The sequence below is a fragment of the Somniosus microcephalus genome, chromosome 3 (genome assembly GCF_052327205.1).
Source record: "Somniosus microcephalus isolate GS21.2 chromosome 3, FLI_Smic_1.0, whole genome shotgun sequence".
Taxonomy (NCBI): Eukaryota; Metazoa; Chordata; class Chondrichthyes; order Squaliformes; family Somniosidae; genus Somniosus; species Somniosus microcephalus.
In genome coordinates this window covers 196771993-196788241 of record NC_140989.1, presented here as the reverse complement: position 1 = coordinate 196788241, position 16249 = coordinate 196771993, and the positions used below count along the sequence as shown (strand labels likewise).

General features: G+C 45.2%; 1 protein-coding gene across 4 annotated transcripts in view; it reads left to right on the top strand.

The window, feature by feature from the left end:
* Positions 1-16249, top strand: part of pgm3 (phosphoglucomutase 3) — a 206427-nt gene that overhangs the window by 76941 nt on the left and 113237 nt on the right. For all 4 annotated transcript variants that reach the window (XM_085982099.1, XM_085982101.1, XM_085982100.1 and 1 more), the window contains exons 5-6: positions 9574-9769; positions 13408-13565. In XM_085982099.1, the coding sequence (XP_085838225.1) occupies positions 9574-9769; positions 13408-13565 (354 nt within the window). The remainder of the gene's footprint in view (positions 1-9573; positions 9770-13407; positions 13566-16249) is intronic.

Here is a 16249-nt window from a genome sequence, read left to right as displayed (position 1 = left end):
GCTGTGCAATACACCTCCACTCTTTCCACATATGTGGTCCAATCCTCTATATCGTTATCGAAAGCATTAATATTGCCAGCCTTAGGCATCCTGAAAAAAAAATGGCGCCTCCCGTGCTTTCCTTTCTTCCCTGCAGAAAAAAAATGGCACTTCCCGCGCTTTCCCGCTGCTGCTGACAACGCTGTTCTCCGCGGTTTTTATTTACATAGTTTTTTTTTCAATAGGTGGAGACTCGTTCCCGCCGGACTCTCTGGGACTTTTCCCTCCCTCTGCTTGGTTCGAACGCCGACCTGCTTTGCAGCGCCGGCCGTCTCCCGAGTGCTCCCCCCCTCTGTCTCTGTTTGCCTCCGCCTTCGCTGCTCGGCCCCGCTGCAGAGCCAGCCGATGGAGCCCCAGCCCGCCGCCCAGGAAGGATTATTGCAGTACCTGCCACCAGCTCGGCTAGCTGGTGAAACCACAGTTTTTTTTTTTTTTTCTTTCTTGTTTTTCTTTGATCTCCTTGAGGTGCTGCCGAATTGCAGGTAAGTCTGTTTCCAATTCGTCGCCACTGTTGTATCCGTGTGTTAATGGAGACACGGAATGCAGGAGTTGGTTTCACAGGTGTTTACTGAACAAAGTCTGGAGGTGAACTAACAGATACAAGACACTATACAGGCTTATATAGCCCGAGTGGCCATTAACGGCATTACAGTACACAGGGGGCTCTTAAAGGCACATACACCACAAATTTGGCAACAGGAGGACGAAACATTGCTCTGATTTGCATCGGTAATATCTCTGAACATAAACTTGGTATCATTTGGACCTAGTACAATTCTGGTTGTCATTGTAACATTTGCCACAGTGTAAATGCTAGCAGTATTAATACAGTAGAAACCACACAAAACCCTTTTTAGCAAAGTTATTGCCACATTTTTGCTATTTCCCAGGGTTGAGGGGGTGGTGGTTGAAACCTCACAACAAAATCTTTTGAGACTAAATATTGCCTATTGAAGACCAACTGATGTAGCTCAAGTCAGTTTAATTTCCAATATCATTAACTTTGTCTGCAATCAGATACTTGGAGATCTCAGGGCTGCCATTTAAAGTTACAATGCGTGGAACTTCGGTTTAACGTACATCAGTTGATGACTGTGCCAGCTGGTAACTTCCTAAAGAGTTCAACAAAGATCAGGAGCAGCACCCTGAGGTGGGTGAGTTGAAGACCAATCCCAAGTGGTGCCAAATGATAAGTAAAGTAAGCTTGATTTAACAAAATCACATGGAAGGTAGTAATCTCTCTGGCTAGAATGATCAAGCAGATGAGACTGAATGTCAGCTATTAGTTCCAATATTCTACATGAGTTTATGCTTCAGTCACTTAACAAACTGTGAACTCTATGGACAAGCTCTGGAATAGTTTTCTTTGGAGTTAAAATTAAGCTGTTAATAAAAAAGTGTTCAAGGCACTTCACAGATGAGTGTAAGGATGCTGAGCCAGGCAGGGAGAGATTAGGAGGTGTGATTGAAAACTTGGTCAAAGAGATGGGTTTTGAGAAGCTTTTTAAAGGTTAAGAGGGAAAGCCGTCTTTTTGGTCTGGTAAGTTGAAATTTTGCATTTTCAGAATCACAGGGCTGAATTTTAATCTGCAGAAGTGCGTAGGTTTGGGTGCAGGTGGGATTTAAAAAGGGCAAAATTGACAGTGCGTCGGGAAGCCGGCTCCAACCCGCCGACTTTTGCATGAATTCGGCTGCGTTTGCGCAACCCCCTTTGGAGAGGCGGGTTGTCTATTTCCATATGCTAATCGCTTAATTTGAGCGATATTGACCCACAGTTTTCAGTTTAACGTGGGCTCCACAGGTTTCCTGGGCTTCCTGAAACTCGCCAGTGAAACCAAGGCGAGTGCACAGCGGCAATGTGAGGGGCTGAAGCAATCTCGGGCAAATATGCCAATAAATACTCAGCACTCACAGCTGCTTTCTTACCTGCTTGTGGGAAAGGGTTTGTTCACAGTGCTTTTGCTGAGAGGTTACTTTGTACAATTTAGTGGTTTGCTCTATCACATCAGAACAGGTGCCGCTTATACTACTTTAGATTGTACCTCAGATGAGGACCAAGTTGACCAGTACCAGCACCCGAAGCAGCTTACCACAGACCTGTAGCTGCACAGCAGAGAGTGAGCGACCAGCAGAGAGGGGGAGCTCGTTGGAGGCACTACCCATGAAACAGGGTCTACAGGCAGAGGCTGAGCTTCCTTGACCTGTCTGAACACCAGCGTCTCCGGAGGCTGAGGATGTCATGTCAGGTGGTGGCAGACATCTGCAGCCTCGGAGAAGAAGAGCTGCTGCCTGTTGGACCTGGTGGCCACACGTTACCAGCAATCTACCCTGTCATTCTTTTTGGCCCTGCGCGGCCCCTACATTGAAAAGCTGGCTATGCGGATTCCCTGCAGCTTAAAGGGAACATTGGTTACCAGTGGCTGTCAGTCACCACCGCCTTCAATTTTTTTAGCCTTCAGATCCTTCCAGGGCTCTGCCACAGACATATCCAGGTTCTCTAGGCTGGCATTTATGTTAACTTTGCCACCAATGATGCAAGTCAGAATGAGCGGGCGCTCAGGTTTGCGGCTCTGGCTGGCTTCCCAAAGGTGCAGGGTGCCATTGACTGCACACAAGTGGCAATCCGGGCTCCTCCAGAACAACCAAGAGTGTTCGTCAACCACAAAGTCTTCCATTCCATCAATGTGCAACCACTAAAAGATGTTTATGCCGGTGTGCGTGAGATTCCTGGCAGCTGCCATGATGCTTTCATCTTGCAGGAGTCCAAGCTCCTTGATCTCTTCGGACCTGGAAGCAGACTTAAGGGGTGGCTGCTAGACAAGGGATACCCACTGCAAACCTGGCTCATGACACCCGTCAGAAACCCGACCACTGAAGCCCAACAACGCTACAATGAATGCCATATCACCACCAGCTTTGTGACTGAACAGGCCATTGGCATGATGAAGATGTGCTTCAGGTGCCTGGACAGATCTGCAGGTGCCCTTCAGTATGCACCAGCCAGGGTCTCCAGAATGGTCATGGTTTGCTGCGCTCTGCACAACATTGCACAGCAGCGAGGTTTGGATCTGCAGGAGGAACAAAGCAGAGCTCAGATCCTCCTCGCACGAATTGGAGGGGGAGGAGGAAGAAGGAAAGGAGGAGGGTGATGAGGGCAGTGTTCACATTGTTGCCAGGGATGCCTTTATTAATGCAAGGTTCACTTAGGTTGCACAAGTGCACCCATGTCACCAGAAAATGCAAAAGCTACTCTTCCCACCCCCCTCCCCAGTGCTATTGACACAAAGCAGTCTTGCAACCAACCAACCACCCCTTGAATACCTCCCCCCCCCCCCCCCCGACCATTGGTCCCCATCAGTTCATGTCTTCCCATTCATCATCAAACAAGTTAGAAGGCAACTTACCACCCAGCACCCAAGAATGGACAATGGTGATAAAGAGTAACACTTATGTGATCTAAATAGAGAACAAAAAGTTCCAAAACGTTTTCTCAGACACCCATGTGCATACCCTTGTGCAACTACAAAGCCTTACTCTTCCTTTTGCTGCTACTCCTAAGTTGTGCAACCCCTGTGGCTTCAGCAGTGGTAGAGACAGGCTGCTCACATCCCTGCTCTGACTGTTGAAATGCTCTTGGCTGATGTCCTCTGGATTTTGGAGCCCGTGAGCGCCCCTCCAAAGACTGCTCCACCTGCACTTATGCAGGGGCAAACACGGCCATCGAGAAATGAGGCAGCATATGGCCTACTGACTGAGAGGTGGGCTGTGAGTGAGAAGACAAAGCACTTTGAGTGGAGTCCCCACTTCCATGACAACTTTCGCCATCATCCCTCTCGTGGCCCAGCCACACTTCACTGCTACCACTGCTAGAGAACAGTTTGGTGCAGATCAGTGCAGCCCTGTAAGGCCTAGGCTAAGGTATCTGTCAACCTGTTTAAGGTGGCAGACATGTTGGCATCCGGAGTCTGCACAGTGGTGTTGAAGGCATGCATGGACTCATTTGATGGTCTACGGAGCTGGCCACTCTATCCAGGGCAGAAGACATCATCTCGGTGACTTTGTGATATCACCCCCTCATGCTTGAGGTGGACTCCTCCAATCTATCTACAATCGTGGTGATGCCACTTTGAAGGCCTGTCAGTACATTGCACATTGTCTGCTGCTGCTCAATGATTCTCCTCTTCATCGATGGCCCCTGGGGCACAGCATCTGTGTCCAGCTGAGCAGAGCTTGGAGAGGGCTGCGTCCTCCAACATGGACTCTCCACTGCTGTCCCTGCCACCACCATCTGCTCTTGCTCACTTGTGAGTCACCAGGTGAAAACCCAACTATCTCTCTAACTGGTCCCACCGAAGTGCGAGTATCTGAGCTGGTGCATGTTCTGAATGAGTCCTGTGATGCAGCACCCTCAGAAGGACTCGGCTTCTCCGAGGAATCATCGTCAGCGACCTTCACCGACTTCTGCTGCACGTGTGATGGCCCTGTCAGAGATAAATGACATGAATTAGTATTGGCAAGGTAAGAATATGTTGCAAGTTATCATTATGAAGATGATCATATTTCACTCGCTGTTGAAATCAAGTCAACATGACTGAATGCAGTATGTGGGTGGCTTTTATTTAATTGTGTCACCAGGTAGTTGGGAGCTCCCCGACTCCCCATCTCTAATGACCAGGGATGCTGAATCTCCAGTGCCGCCGCCTCTGCACTTGTCAGTTGCGAGATGTTTGGAGGGCCCCCTCCGGTTCTCTCCCTCTTCCTGGTGTTCTGTACTCTCTTCTCTTGCAAGGAGGGAAAGAAGAGACGCATGAGTGAGAGTAATGGCATGTGTTCATCCGATGGATGAAGTGCATTTGGTGAGGGTGAATGAGGGAGAGGTGTGACATTGCATAAGGATGAGTGGGAGTGGTGGATGGATAGATGGGGATGTGAGAAAGTGCATAGAAAGAGAAGGATGGGTGCACCTGAAAGGTAAGTGGGTGTGACAAGGCAGAGTGAGGCGGTGGGGTGATGCGCACATCAGGATGTAGGTGAATGTGCCACTGTACTCACCTTTCCTTCCCTGCTGAGGTCATTAAAGCGCTTTCTGCACTGAATCCAGGAGCGTGGCACCACGCTCCTGCTGTGGACCTCCTCCGCTACCTCCAACCACGCCTTCTTGGTCTCATCTGCAAGCTTCTTCCTCCTGTTGATAGGCAGCAGCATATCTCTCCGACCTCCAGCAGCACATCCAGGGAGGCATCACTGAAACACAGCGCAGCCTTTGCTCATGTGGAATCCATTTTGCCACTTGCTTCTCTTTTCTTCCCAGCTCCAAACTCCTTCAACTTGCATGCTTGGAGTGTCCCTTTAAATACTGGAGTTGCGATTGCGTCATGCGGGTCCACAGCACGCCCGCTGCCGCTGGTTGGGCGAGAAACCTGGAAGTAAAATTACAATGTGGTGGCTGAGTTAAAAAGCCACTGCTTCAGTGGCATCTGTGCAGTAGAACGAATTTGTGCTGCTACGAAAGAGGTTTTATTGTGATGTTTTTGAATGTTAACACTACTTTGTAGAAACTGTACTTTGAGCATCAAACCAGATCACACACAGTGTTAAGTTCTGCTCTTTGACACCCACTTTGATCCTCCATTTACCATTGGTTGAAGCCCCTCAGTAACAGGACCTCACTTGGAAAACACAATATTATAAACTTCAAAATGTAAAACTAATGTTATAAAATGTTTAATTATTTTGTGAGCGAGAACTCTCCCCTTCCTGCTTCCCTGTGGTTTGCCAGATTGTTGCAAGACACCTGGAGCAAGGGTAATCCTCGTTCCTGAGGGTCCCATTCGCTAGTTGTGGTGGGATCACTGGCGTTGCCTGTTCTGTTGCGCCCTTGTGATCTCCAAGGGTTGGAACATAGGTACAGGAGGAGGCCATTCAGCCCCTCGAGCCAGTTCCGCCATTCAATGAGGTCATGGCTGATCTGTACCCTAACTCCATTTACCCGCCTTGGCTCCGTATCCCTTAATACCCATGGCTAGCAAAAATCTATCGATCTCAGGTTTAAAATTCTTAATTGAGCTGGTATCTACTACTTTTTTGTGAGAGAGAGTTCCACATTTCTACCACCCTTTGCGTGAAGAAGTGACCCCTAACTTCTCTCCTGAATGGCCTGGTTCTGATTTTAAGGTTATGTCCCCTTGTCCTAGACTCCCCCACCAGCAGAGAAAGTTTCTCTCTATCCATCCTATCAATTCCTTTCAATATCCTAAAAATCTCAATCAAATCACTCCTTACTCCTCTATATTCCAGGGAATACAAGCCTAGTTTATGTAATTTCTCCTCCTAATTTAACCCTTGGAGCCCTGGTAACCAAATTAGTAACAATACTGTGGAGGAGGAATTCCTGGAGTGTATACGGGATGGTTTCCTGGACCAATATGTCGAGGAACCAACTAGAGATCAGGCCATCTTAGACTGGGTATTATGTAATGAGAAAGGATTAATTAGCAATCTTGTTGTGCGAGGCCCCTTGGGTCGGAGTGATCATAATATGATAGAATTCTTCATTAAGATGGAGAGTGAAGTAGTTGACTCAGAGACTAGGGTCCTGAATTTAAATAAAGGAAACTACGATGGTATGAGGCGCGAGTTGGGTAGGATTGATTGGGGAATGTTACTAAAAGGGTTGACGGTGGATAGGCAATGGCAAACATTCAAAGATCGCTTGGATGAACTACAGAATTTGTTCATCTCGGTTTGGCATAGAAATAAAACAAAAAAGGTGACTCAACCGTGGCTAACAAGGGATATTAGGTATAGCATAAGATCCAAGGAGAGGACATATAAATTGGCCAGAAAAAGCAGTAAACCTGAGGATTGGGAGCAGTTTAGGATTCAGCAAAGGAGGACAAAGGGATTAATTAGGAGGAGGAAAATAGAGTAAGCTTGCAGGGAACATAAAAACTGACTGGAAAAGCTTTTATAGATATGTAAAGTGAAAAAGATTGGTGAAGTCAAGCGTAGGTTCCTTGCGGTCAGAATCAGGGGAATTTATAATGGGGAACAAAGAAATGGCAGACCAATTAATTATATACTTTGGTTCTGTCTTCACAAAGGAGGACACAAATAACCTCCCAGAGATGTCGGGGAGCATAGGGTCTAATGAGAGGGAGGAACTGAAAGAAATCAGTATTTGTAGGGAAATGGTGTTAGGGAAATTGATGGGATTGAAGGCTGATAAATCCCCAGGGCCTGATAATCTACATCCTAGGGTACTTACGGAAGTGGCCCTAGAAATAATAGATGCATTGCTGGTCATCTTCCAAAATTCGATAGACTCTGGAACAGTTCCCATGGATTGGAGGGTAGCTAATGTTACCCCACTATTCAAAAAAGGTGGTAGAGAGAAAATTGGGTAGTGACATCGGTAGTGGGGAAAATGCTAGAGTCCATCATAAAAGATGTAATAGCAGAGCACTTGGAAAACAGTGACAGGATTGGACAAGGTCAACATGGATTTACAAAAGGTAAATCGTGCTTGACTAATCTACTGGAATTTTTTGAGGATGTAACTGGTAGAATAGATAAGGGAGAACCAGTGGATGTGGTGTATTTGGACTTTCAGAAGGCTTTCGATAAGGTCTCGCATAAGAGATTAGCGTGTAAAGTTAAGGCACATGGGATTGGGGGCAAGGTACTGACTTGGATCGAGAACTGGTTGGCAGACAGGAAGAAAAGAGTTGGAATAAACAGGTCTTTTTCCGAGTGGCAGGCTGTGACTAGTGGGGTACCGCAGGGATTGGTCCTAGGACCCCAGCTATTCACAATATATATAAATGATCTAGACGAGGGAACTAGATGTAATATCTCCAAGTTTGCAGACGACTCAAAGCTGGGTGGGCGTGTGTGCTGTGAGGAGGATGCCGAGAAACTCCAGTATGATTTGGACAGGTTGGGTGATTGGGCAGAAGCATGGCAAATGCAGTATAATGTGGATAAATGCGAGGTTATCCACTTTGGTGGCAAAAACAGGAAGGCAGATTATTATCTGAACGGCAATAGGTTGGGAGAAGGGGAAGTGCAACGAGACCTGGGTGTCCTTGTGCACCAGTCGCTGAAGGTAAGCATTCAGGTGCAGCAGGTGGTTAAGAAGGCAAATGGTATTTTGGCCTTCGTAGCGAGAGGGTTCAAGTATAGGAACAAGGATGTGTTGCTGCAGTTGTACAGGGCCTTGGTGAGACCACACCTTGAGTATTGTGTATAGTTTTGGTCTCCTTATCTGAGGAAGGATGTTCTTGCCATGGAGGGAGTTCAGCGAAGATTCACCAGGCTGATACCTGGGATGGCAGGAATGACGTATGAGGAGAGATGGGGTCGATTGGGCTTATACTCGCTGGAGTTTAGAAGAATGAGAGGGGATCTCATTGAAACTTATAAAATTGTAACAGGACTAGACAGACTAGATGCAGGAAGGATGTTCCCGATGGCCGGGGAGTCCAGAACCAGGGGTCACAGTCTAAGGATAAGGGGTAAGCCATTTAGGACAGAGATGAGGAGGAATTTCTTCACCTAGAGAGTGGTGAACCTGTGGAATTCTCTACCACAGAAGGCAGTGGAGGCCAATTCATTAAATATATTCAAAAAGGAGTTAGATATATTTCTTAAGGCTAAAGGGATCAAGGGATATGGGGAAAAGGCAGGGACAGGGTACTGAATTTGGATGATCAGCCATGATCTCATTGAATGGCGGAGCAGGCTCGAGGGGCCGAATGGCCTACTCCTGTCTTCTATGTTTCTATTCTAGTGAATCTGTGCTACACTCCTTCCAAGGCCAATATATCCTTGGTGGTGTGATAATTCCTGTGCTGGACTGTGGAATGCACACTTTTGCTGCTTATGTTTTCCCGGAAATGGTGTACACTGGTTGCATCGGTGTAGGCATTAGGATGCTATCAATTTCCTTTCCTACTTCTTCAGTGGAATGAGTGGTTCGGGGATGAGATTAAAAATCCTGGGGCAACAGTGGAGGTACAGGAGCCAGCTAATCAGAACCAGCAGGTGAATTTGGGAATGGCCAAGATCAAGATTGAGGCACGGTCAGACAGCTGTGCTTTTGACTGGCAAGAGATCAAAAGGCATTTCATTCAGAAGGTCCCAGAAACTGTCCAGGACAGCCATCAGCTTTTATTGAGAATGGCTATCTAAGTTGTAAAGTATGAATGTTTAATAATGGTCATGGCTATGAGTGTTGGCAAAAGTCCAGCTAAAGGTTCCTCCTCACTGTTCAGATGTGCATCAACTGCTGTGTAAGCTTGAAGTGGTTTTGTATATTATCCAAGCTGCCAAACTACTGTTTGGTCTAATATTTTAAACATTCAAAAAGAACTTTTAATGTTGAAGGTGTGATTAATTTGCTACACATAGTCCAGTGAGGATGATTATGATATTGACTGCGGCTATATTGGTTTTTCTGGTTAAATGGAGTTTGTGTATGATCAACCTCCAACACATTCTACTGATGTATTTCAATATCCCGTTTATCCGCAGACACATTACCATCCAGAAGAAATGAGACAACTGAATGTGGATGGGGCAAATGGTATTGGCGCACTCAAGCTTCAGGAACTGGAGCCTTACCTCATGAAGAAGCTACTGTTAAAGGTGCATAATGATGGTACAAGTGGCAAACTCAACTACCTCTGTGGAGCAGATTTTGTAAAGGTTCAGCAGAAGCCACCTCAAGGCAAGTAATGGATGAAAAGCTTTTGTAAAATGGAACTGATCAATACAAGTTTACAACAGAAGGCCATTTGACCCATCATGTTGTCTATCCATAGCCCTCTATATTCCTTTGCTTCAAATATTTGTCCACATTTTCCTTCAAAAGATGCAATAGTCTCTTTGACTCAACTATTCCTATTGACAAAGTATTCCATGCTTCTTCAACTCTCACTATATAAAAAAAATTCCGAACTCCTCTCCCGAATTTGTGATCTTAAATTGACCTTTGTCACTGACTCCCAAACCAGAGGAAATAGTCTTTCCCTATTCACCTTATCAAAACCCTTCATAATTTGGAAAAATGCAGTTAATTATCCTCTCAACGTTCTCTGCTCCAGTGCAAACGGTCCTGGTATCTCCAGTCTCTCCTCATAACTAGAGTTTTAGAATCATAGAAAGTTACAGCACGGAAGGAGGCCATTTCGGCCCATTGTGTCCGTGCTGGCCAACAAAGAGCTATCCAGCCTAATCCCACTCCCCAGCTCTTGGTCCGTAGCCCTGCAGGTTAGAGCATCCCAAGTCCACATCCAAGTACTTTTTAAATGTGGTTAGGGTTCCTGCCTCTACCACCCTTTCAGGCAGTGAGTTCCAGACCCCCACAAGAAATTTCCCCTCAAATCCCCTCTAAACCTTCCCCCAATTACTTTAAATCTATGCCCCCTGGTTTTTGACCCCTCTGCTAAGGGAAATAGGTCCTTTCTATCCACTTTATCTATGCCCCTCATAATTTTATACACTTCAATAAGGTCTCCCCTCAGCCTCCTCCATTCCAAGGAAAACAGACCCAGCCTATCCAGTCTTTCCTCATAGCTAAGATTCTCTACTCCCGGCAACATCCTTGTAAATCTCCTCTGTACCCTCTCTAGTGCAATCACATCTTTCCTGTAATATGGTGACCAGAACTGCACGCAGTACTCTAGCTGAGGCCTAACTAGTGTTTTATACAGTTGAAGCATAACCCCCTGCTCTTGTATTCTATGCCATAGCTAATAAATGTAAAAAGTCACACAACACCAGGTTATAGTCCAACAGCTTTATTTGAAATCACAAGCTTTCGGAGCGCTGCTCCTTCTTCAGGTGAAGTGGAGCAGCGCTCCGAAAGCTTGTGATTTCAAATAAAGCTGTTGGACTATAACCTGGGGTTGTGTGACTTTTTACATTTGTCCACCCCAGTCCAACTCCGGCATCTCCACACCACAGCTAATAAAGGCAAGCATTCCGTATGCCTTCTTAACCACCTTATCTACTTGGCCTGCTGGGATCTGTGGACATGCACTCCAAGGTCCCTTTGTTCCTCTACACTACTCAGTGTCCTACCATTTAATTGTGTATTCCCTTTCCTTGTTAGCCCTCCTCAAATGCATTACCTCACACTTCTCCGGATTGAATTCCATTTGCCACTGTTCTCACCTGACCAATTTATTGATATCTTCCTGCAGTCTATAGCTTCCTTCTTCAGTATCAAAAACACAGCCGATTTTAGTATCATCTGCAAACTTCTTAACCATACCCCCTATATTCAAGTCAAGATCATTGATATATACCACAAAAAGCAAGGGACCTAGTACTGAGCCCTGTGGAACCCCCCTGGAAACAGCCTTCCAGTCACAAAAACACCCATCAACCATTACCCTCTGCTTCCTGTCTCCGAGCCAGTTTTGAATCCAACTTAATACTTTGCCCTGGATCCCATGGGCTTTTAACTTCGTGACCAGTCTGCCATGTGGAACCTTATCAAAAGCCTTGCTGAAGTCCATATACACTATATCAAACGCATTACCCTCATCTACACTCCTTGTTAACTCCTCAAAAAATTCAGTCAAGTTTGTCAGACACGACCTTTCCTTAACAAATCCATGCTGACTATCCTTGATTAATCTGTGTCTTTCTAAATGAAGATTTATCCTATCCTTCAGAATTCTTTCCAATAATTTTCCCACCACCGAGGTTAGGCTGACTGGTCTGTAATTACTCGGTCTATCCTTTTCTCCCTTTTTAAACAAGGGTACCACATTAGCAGTCCTCCGGCACCACACCTGAAGCCAGAGAAGATTAAAAAATGATGATCAGGGCCTCTGCTATTTCCTCTTTTGCTTCGCTTAACAGCCTAGGATACATTTCATCCGGGCCTGGGGATTTATCTACTTTTAAAGCTGCTAAACCCCTTAATACTTCCTCTCTCACTATGTTTATTTCATTTAATATTTCACACTCCTCCCCCCTGATTGCACTGTCTGCTTCGCCCCTCTCCTTTGTGAAAACAGATGCAAAGTATTCATTAAGAACCCTACTGACGTCTCCTGCCTCCACACACAGATTACCCTCGTGATCTCTAATAGGCCCTACCATTTCTTTAGTTATCCTCTTAGTCTTAATATATTAATAAAACATATTTGGGTTCTCCTTGATTTTACTTGCCAAGAATTTTTCATGCTCTCTCTTTGCTTTACTAATAACCTTTTTAATTGCACCCCTGCAATTTCTGTACTCCTCTAAAGATTCTGGAATATTTAGCCCTTGGTATCTGTCATACGCCTCCCTTTTTTTCTTTATCCTGCCCTGTATGTCTCTAGGCATCCAGGGGGCTCTAGATTTGTTAGTCCCACCTTTTTTTCTTTAAGGGCACATATTTGGTCTGAACCCTCCGGATCTCCTCCTTGAACGCCTCCCACTGCTCTGACACTGATTTACCTTCAAGTAGCTGTTTCCAGTCCACTATGGCTAAATCTCCTCTGAGCTTAGCAAAAATTGCGATTCCCCAATTTAGAATTTTCCATCCACATTGTCATTTTGGTGAATTTACACTGTACATTCTCTATGATCTTTCTGTAATGAGTTACCCAAGATGATGATGTCTGTTTCAGTGAATATCCATGATGCATGGAGGAGAATAACGTGCAGCTTTTCTTTCTTTCACCAGGAATTTCGAATACTGTCTCTACAGTACATCGGCCAGACATTAGTGCTCACTTGTGTGCTGACAAAAGTGCTGCTACTGAGCTTCTTTCTTGATTTTGACATTTAAAAAACGCTTCCTTCAAACTTCAAAGTGTCGCTACTTCGTGTTGACTTTGCTTTAACTCCATTAACAGAAACAAGCTCTCCTGCTAAGGGCACATCAGTTTATTTTTCCCAGAATTGTGCTTTCCAGATAAAATATCAATTTAAAACTATTCTTCATGCTGAATATAGTCTTGTTAACATATAGAATATAGGGTCTGGAGATAAAAACAGAAAATGTTGGAAATATTCAGCCGGTCAGACAGCATCTGTGGAGAGTGAAACAGAGTTAACGTTTCAGCTCGCTGACCCTTGGGCAGCACATTATAGGATCTGGAGCGGTTATTGGAGCAGTTGTGAAGGACGAACAATACGCCAGAGTCTATCCCAGTAACTCCGTTTCATCGCTGTGTTGGTTACAATTTAAAGACTAGCATAATAGACACCTGTTTGACTAGCTGAGTTTGGTAAAGGAGGAGGTTGTGTTATGTTGTAACCTTAACCTTTATGGGCTGTGTTGCAATTGAAAGGATAGTTTCTGTTTAACGTCTGCCGTACTGACGAGGAAAATGTTAACGGCCACATTCTCAATTGCTGCAGGCTTAGACATGAAGGCAAATGAACGCAGCTGCTCATTTGATGGTGATGCAGACAGAATCGTATACTATTATATCGACCAATCCCGGTGCTTCCACCTTCTTGATGGAGATAAGATCGCAACTTTAATTACTACATTTCTAAAGGAACTTCTTGCCAAGGTAAAACTTTCCTATAAGTCAGCTCACTGTGTTATTATAACAAAACGGATATTGCTGGGCTCAGTCAGCATCTGTGGACAGAACGGATAAGTTAACATTTCAGGCACAGACCCTTCATCAGAACTGTCTACACCTAAAGCGTTAATTCAGCTGTTCTGTCCACAGATGCTGACGGGCCTGTGTGTTTCCAGCATTTTCTGTTTCTGCTTCAGATTTCCTACATCTGCAGTTTTTTTTTGTTTTTTGTTAATATTCATAACTTGTATTTAAAATGTAAAGAATTAAAGAAAAAAAACATACTTCTGTACAGTGTACATCTGATCAAATATATATTGGAGGTCATCAGTATTGAAACCAAGGGTTACATTTATATGGTCAGTCTTTTATCGTCCTGTAGTTTATTCAGCTCTATGTTTTATCCTCCTTTGTTTATGGGCTCTCTACTAACACTTCCCCAAGTCAGTTACAGACCATGCATACTGTTTCTACACCAGGTCTGATTTGGAACCTCTAAAGTCAGTGATGGTGATGCTAGTTATTTTCACATTCTGTGAATGCGTTTTCTTGCCCAGCTGGGATGAGCTTCATGGGTAGGGAGATAATGTCAGGCTCATTGGGATCCTGATCCGAGAATTTATTTTCCAGGTGGCCCCTACTCTCTTCCAAAATGGCTACACAAGTATATTTCCCATAGAGAGGCTGTGATTTCCATTTTATTTAGTCTACTTGCTATGACATAAAGCCTATTGATTGCATTCACTTGAGTCACTTGGCCTATTAAGTTTGCCTGGTTCCATTATTGTACTTTAAGTAGCCATTTCCTGTGTAACCATAACCAGTTCAGACTGGCATCCTTTTTTCTATGATGATTATAGTGCCAGCTTTCCTTTGCAGGGGGTGGGGAGAGGCCCTATTGATTGTCTTGCTTGGATTGGGTAAATCCTGTTAACTACTGTTCTTTGTGTACTTCTTGGTATTGATCAAGTTGAGAAATTTACAGGATCTACCTAACTTTTTTTTTAACCAAACACGAGTCAGCCTAATCCATATGAAGATGACCAGGGAAATAATTTTTGAAGCGATTAGGTTGGCTTCTTTGATGTTTAAAAACACTTGCAGTGAGTGAGGTCCTGCAGCTAACAGAACACGTCTTGCCTATGGCATCAAGTGATTCATTGTTAACTTTGACTTCCTCTTTGCCATCTGTTGCCACAAGATTTACCAAGTAAATAAAGAATTTGTGTCCATTTACACTGTAACTGTAGTCATCAATGCGAAGCAGTTGTGTAATTGCAGCATTGTGCTATTACAGGACTCATCCCGCTTGTGGAGCGAAGCAGAGTTAGGCTCCTTGGAGGAGTGAGTTTTATTTGGGATTGTGTATCGGGGAGTGCGAGTAACCAAGGGCCCTTGAGTATAGGGACCGGGTGCTAGGGTTTGGATGATCAGCCATGATCTCGTTGAATGGCCTACTCCTGCTCCTATCTTCTATGTTTCTATATCATTTAATTGTAGTGTAATTAGCGGTTTTCATTTGATTTAATTTAATTTAAATTAAAGGGTAATTCATGGCAGGACAGCTCGGCCCCGTGGCATGCTCTTCCTGCGCTATGTGGGAAATCAGGGACACTTCCTGTGCCCCTGACGATCATGTGTGCGGGAGGTGTATCCAGCTGCAGCTACTGATAGACTGCATTGCGGCACTTGAGCTGCGAATCAGTACATACTGGAGCATTCGCGATGCTGAGGACATCGTGGCTAGCACGTTTAGGGAGTTGGTCACACCGCATGTAAAGACTGCACAGGCAGGAAGGGAATGGGTGACCACCAGGCAGAGTAGTAGGCGCAGGCAGGTAGTGCAGGGGTCCCCTGTGGCCATCCCCCTCTCAAACAGATATACCACTTTGGATATTGTTGAGTGAGATGGCTTATCGGGGGAAGGCAGCAGCAGCCAACTTCCTGGCACCATGGGTGGTTCTGCTGCACAGGACGGGAGGAAAAAGAGTGCGAGAGCTATAGTGATGGGGGATTCTATTGTAAGGGGAATAGATTGGCGTTTCTGCGGCCGCAAATGAGACTCCAGGATGGTATGTTGCCTCACTGGTGCAAGGGTCAAGGATGTCTCGGGCGGCTGCAGGGCATTCTGGAGGGGGAGGGTGAACAACCAGTTGTCATGGTGCATATAGGTACCAATGATATAGGTAAAAAAATGGGATGCGGTCCTAAAAGTTGAATATAGGGATTTAGGAGGTAAATTAAAAAATAGGACCTCAAAGGTAGTAATCTCAGGATTGCTACCAGTGCCACGTGCTAGTCAGAGTAGAAATAGAAGGAAATTTCAGATGAATACGTGGCTAGAGGAATGGTGCAAGGGGGAGGGATTCAAATTCTTGGGACATTGGAACCGGTTCTGGGGGAGGTGGGACCAGTACAAACTGGACGGTTTGCACCTGGGTGGGACTGGGATCAATGTCCTGGGGGAGTGTTTGCTAGTGCTGTTGGGGAGGGTTTAAACTAAAATGGCAGGGGGTTGGGAACCTGTGCAAGGAGACAGAGGAAAGGGAAGCAAGGATAGAAACAAAAGACAGGAAAGAGAAAAGCAAAAGTGGAAGGCAGAGAAATCAAGGGTGTAAATCAAACAGGGCTACAGTAAATAATAATTCTAAAAGGACTAAGAGTGTTAA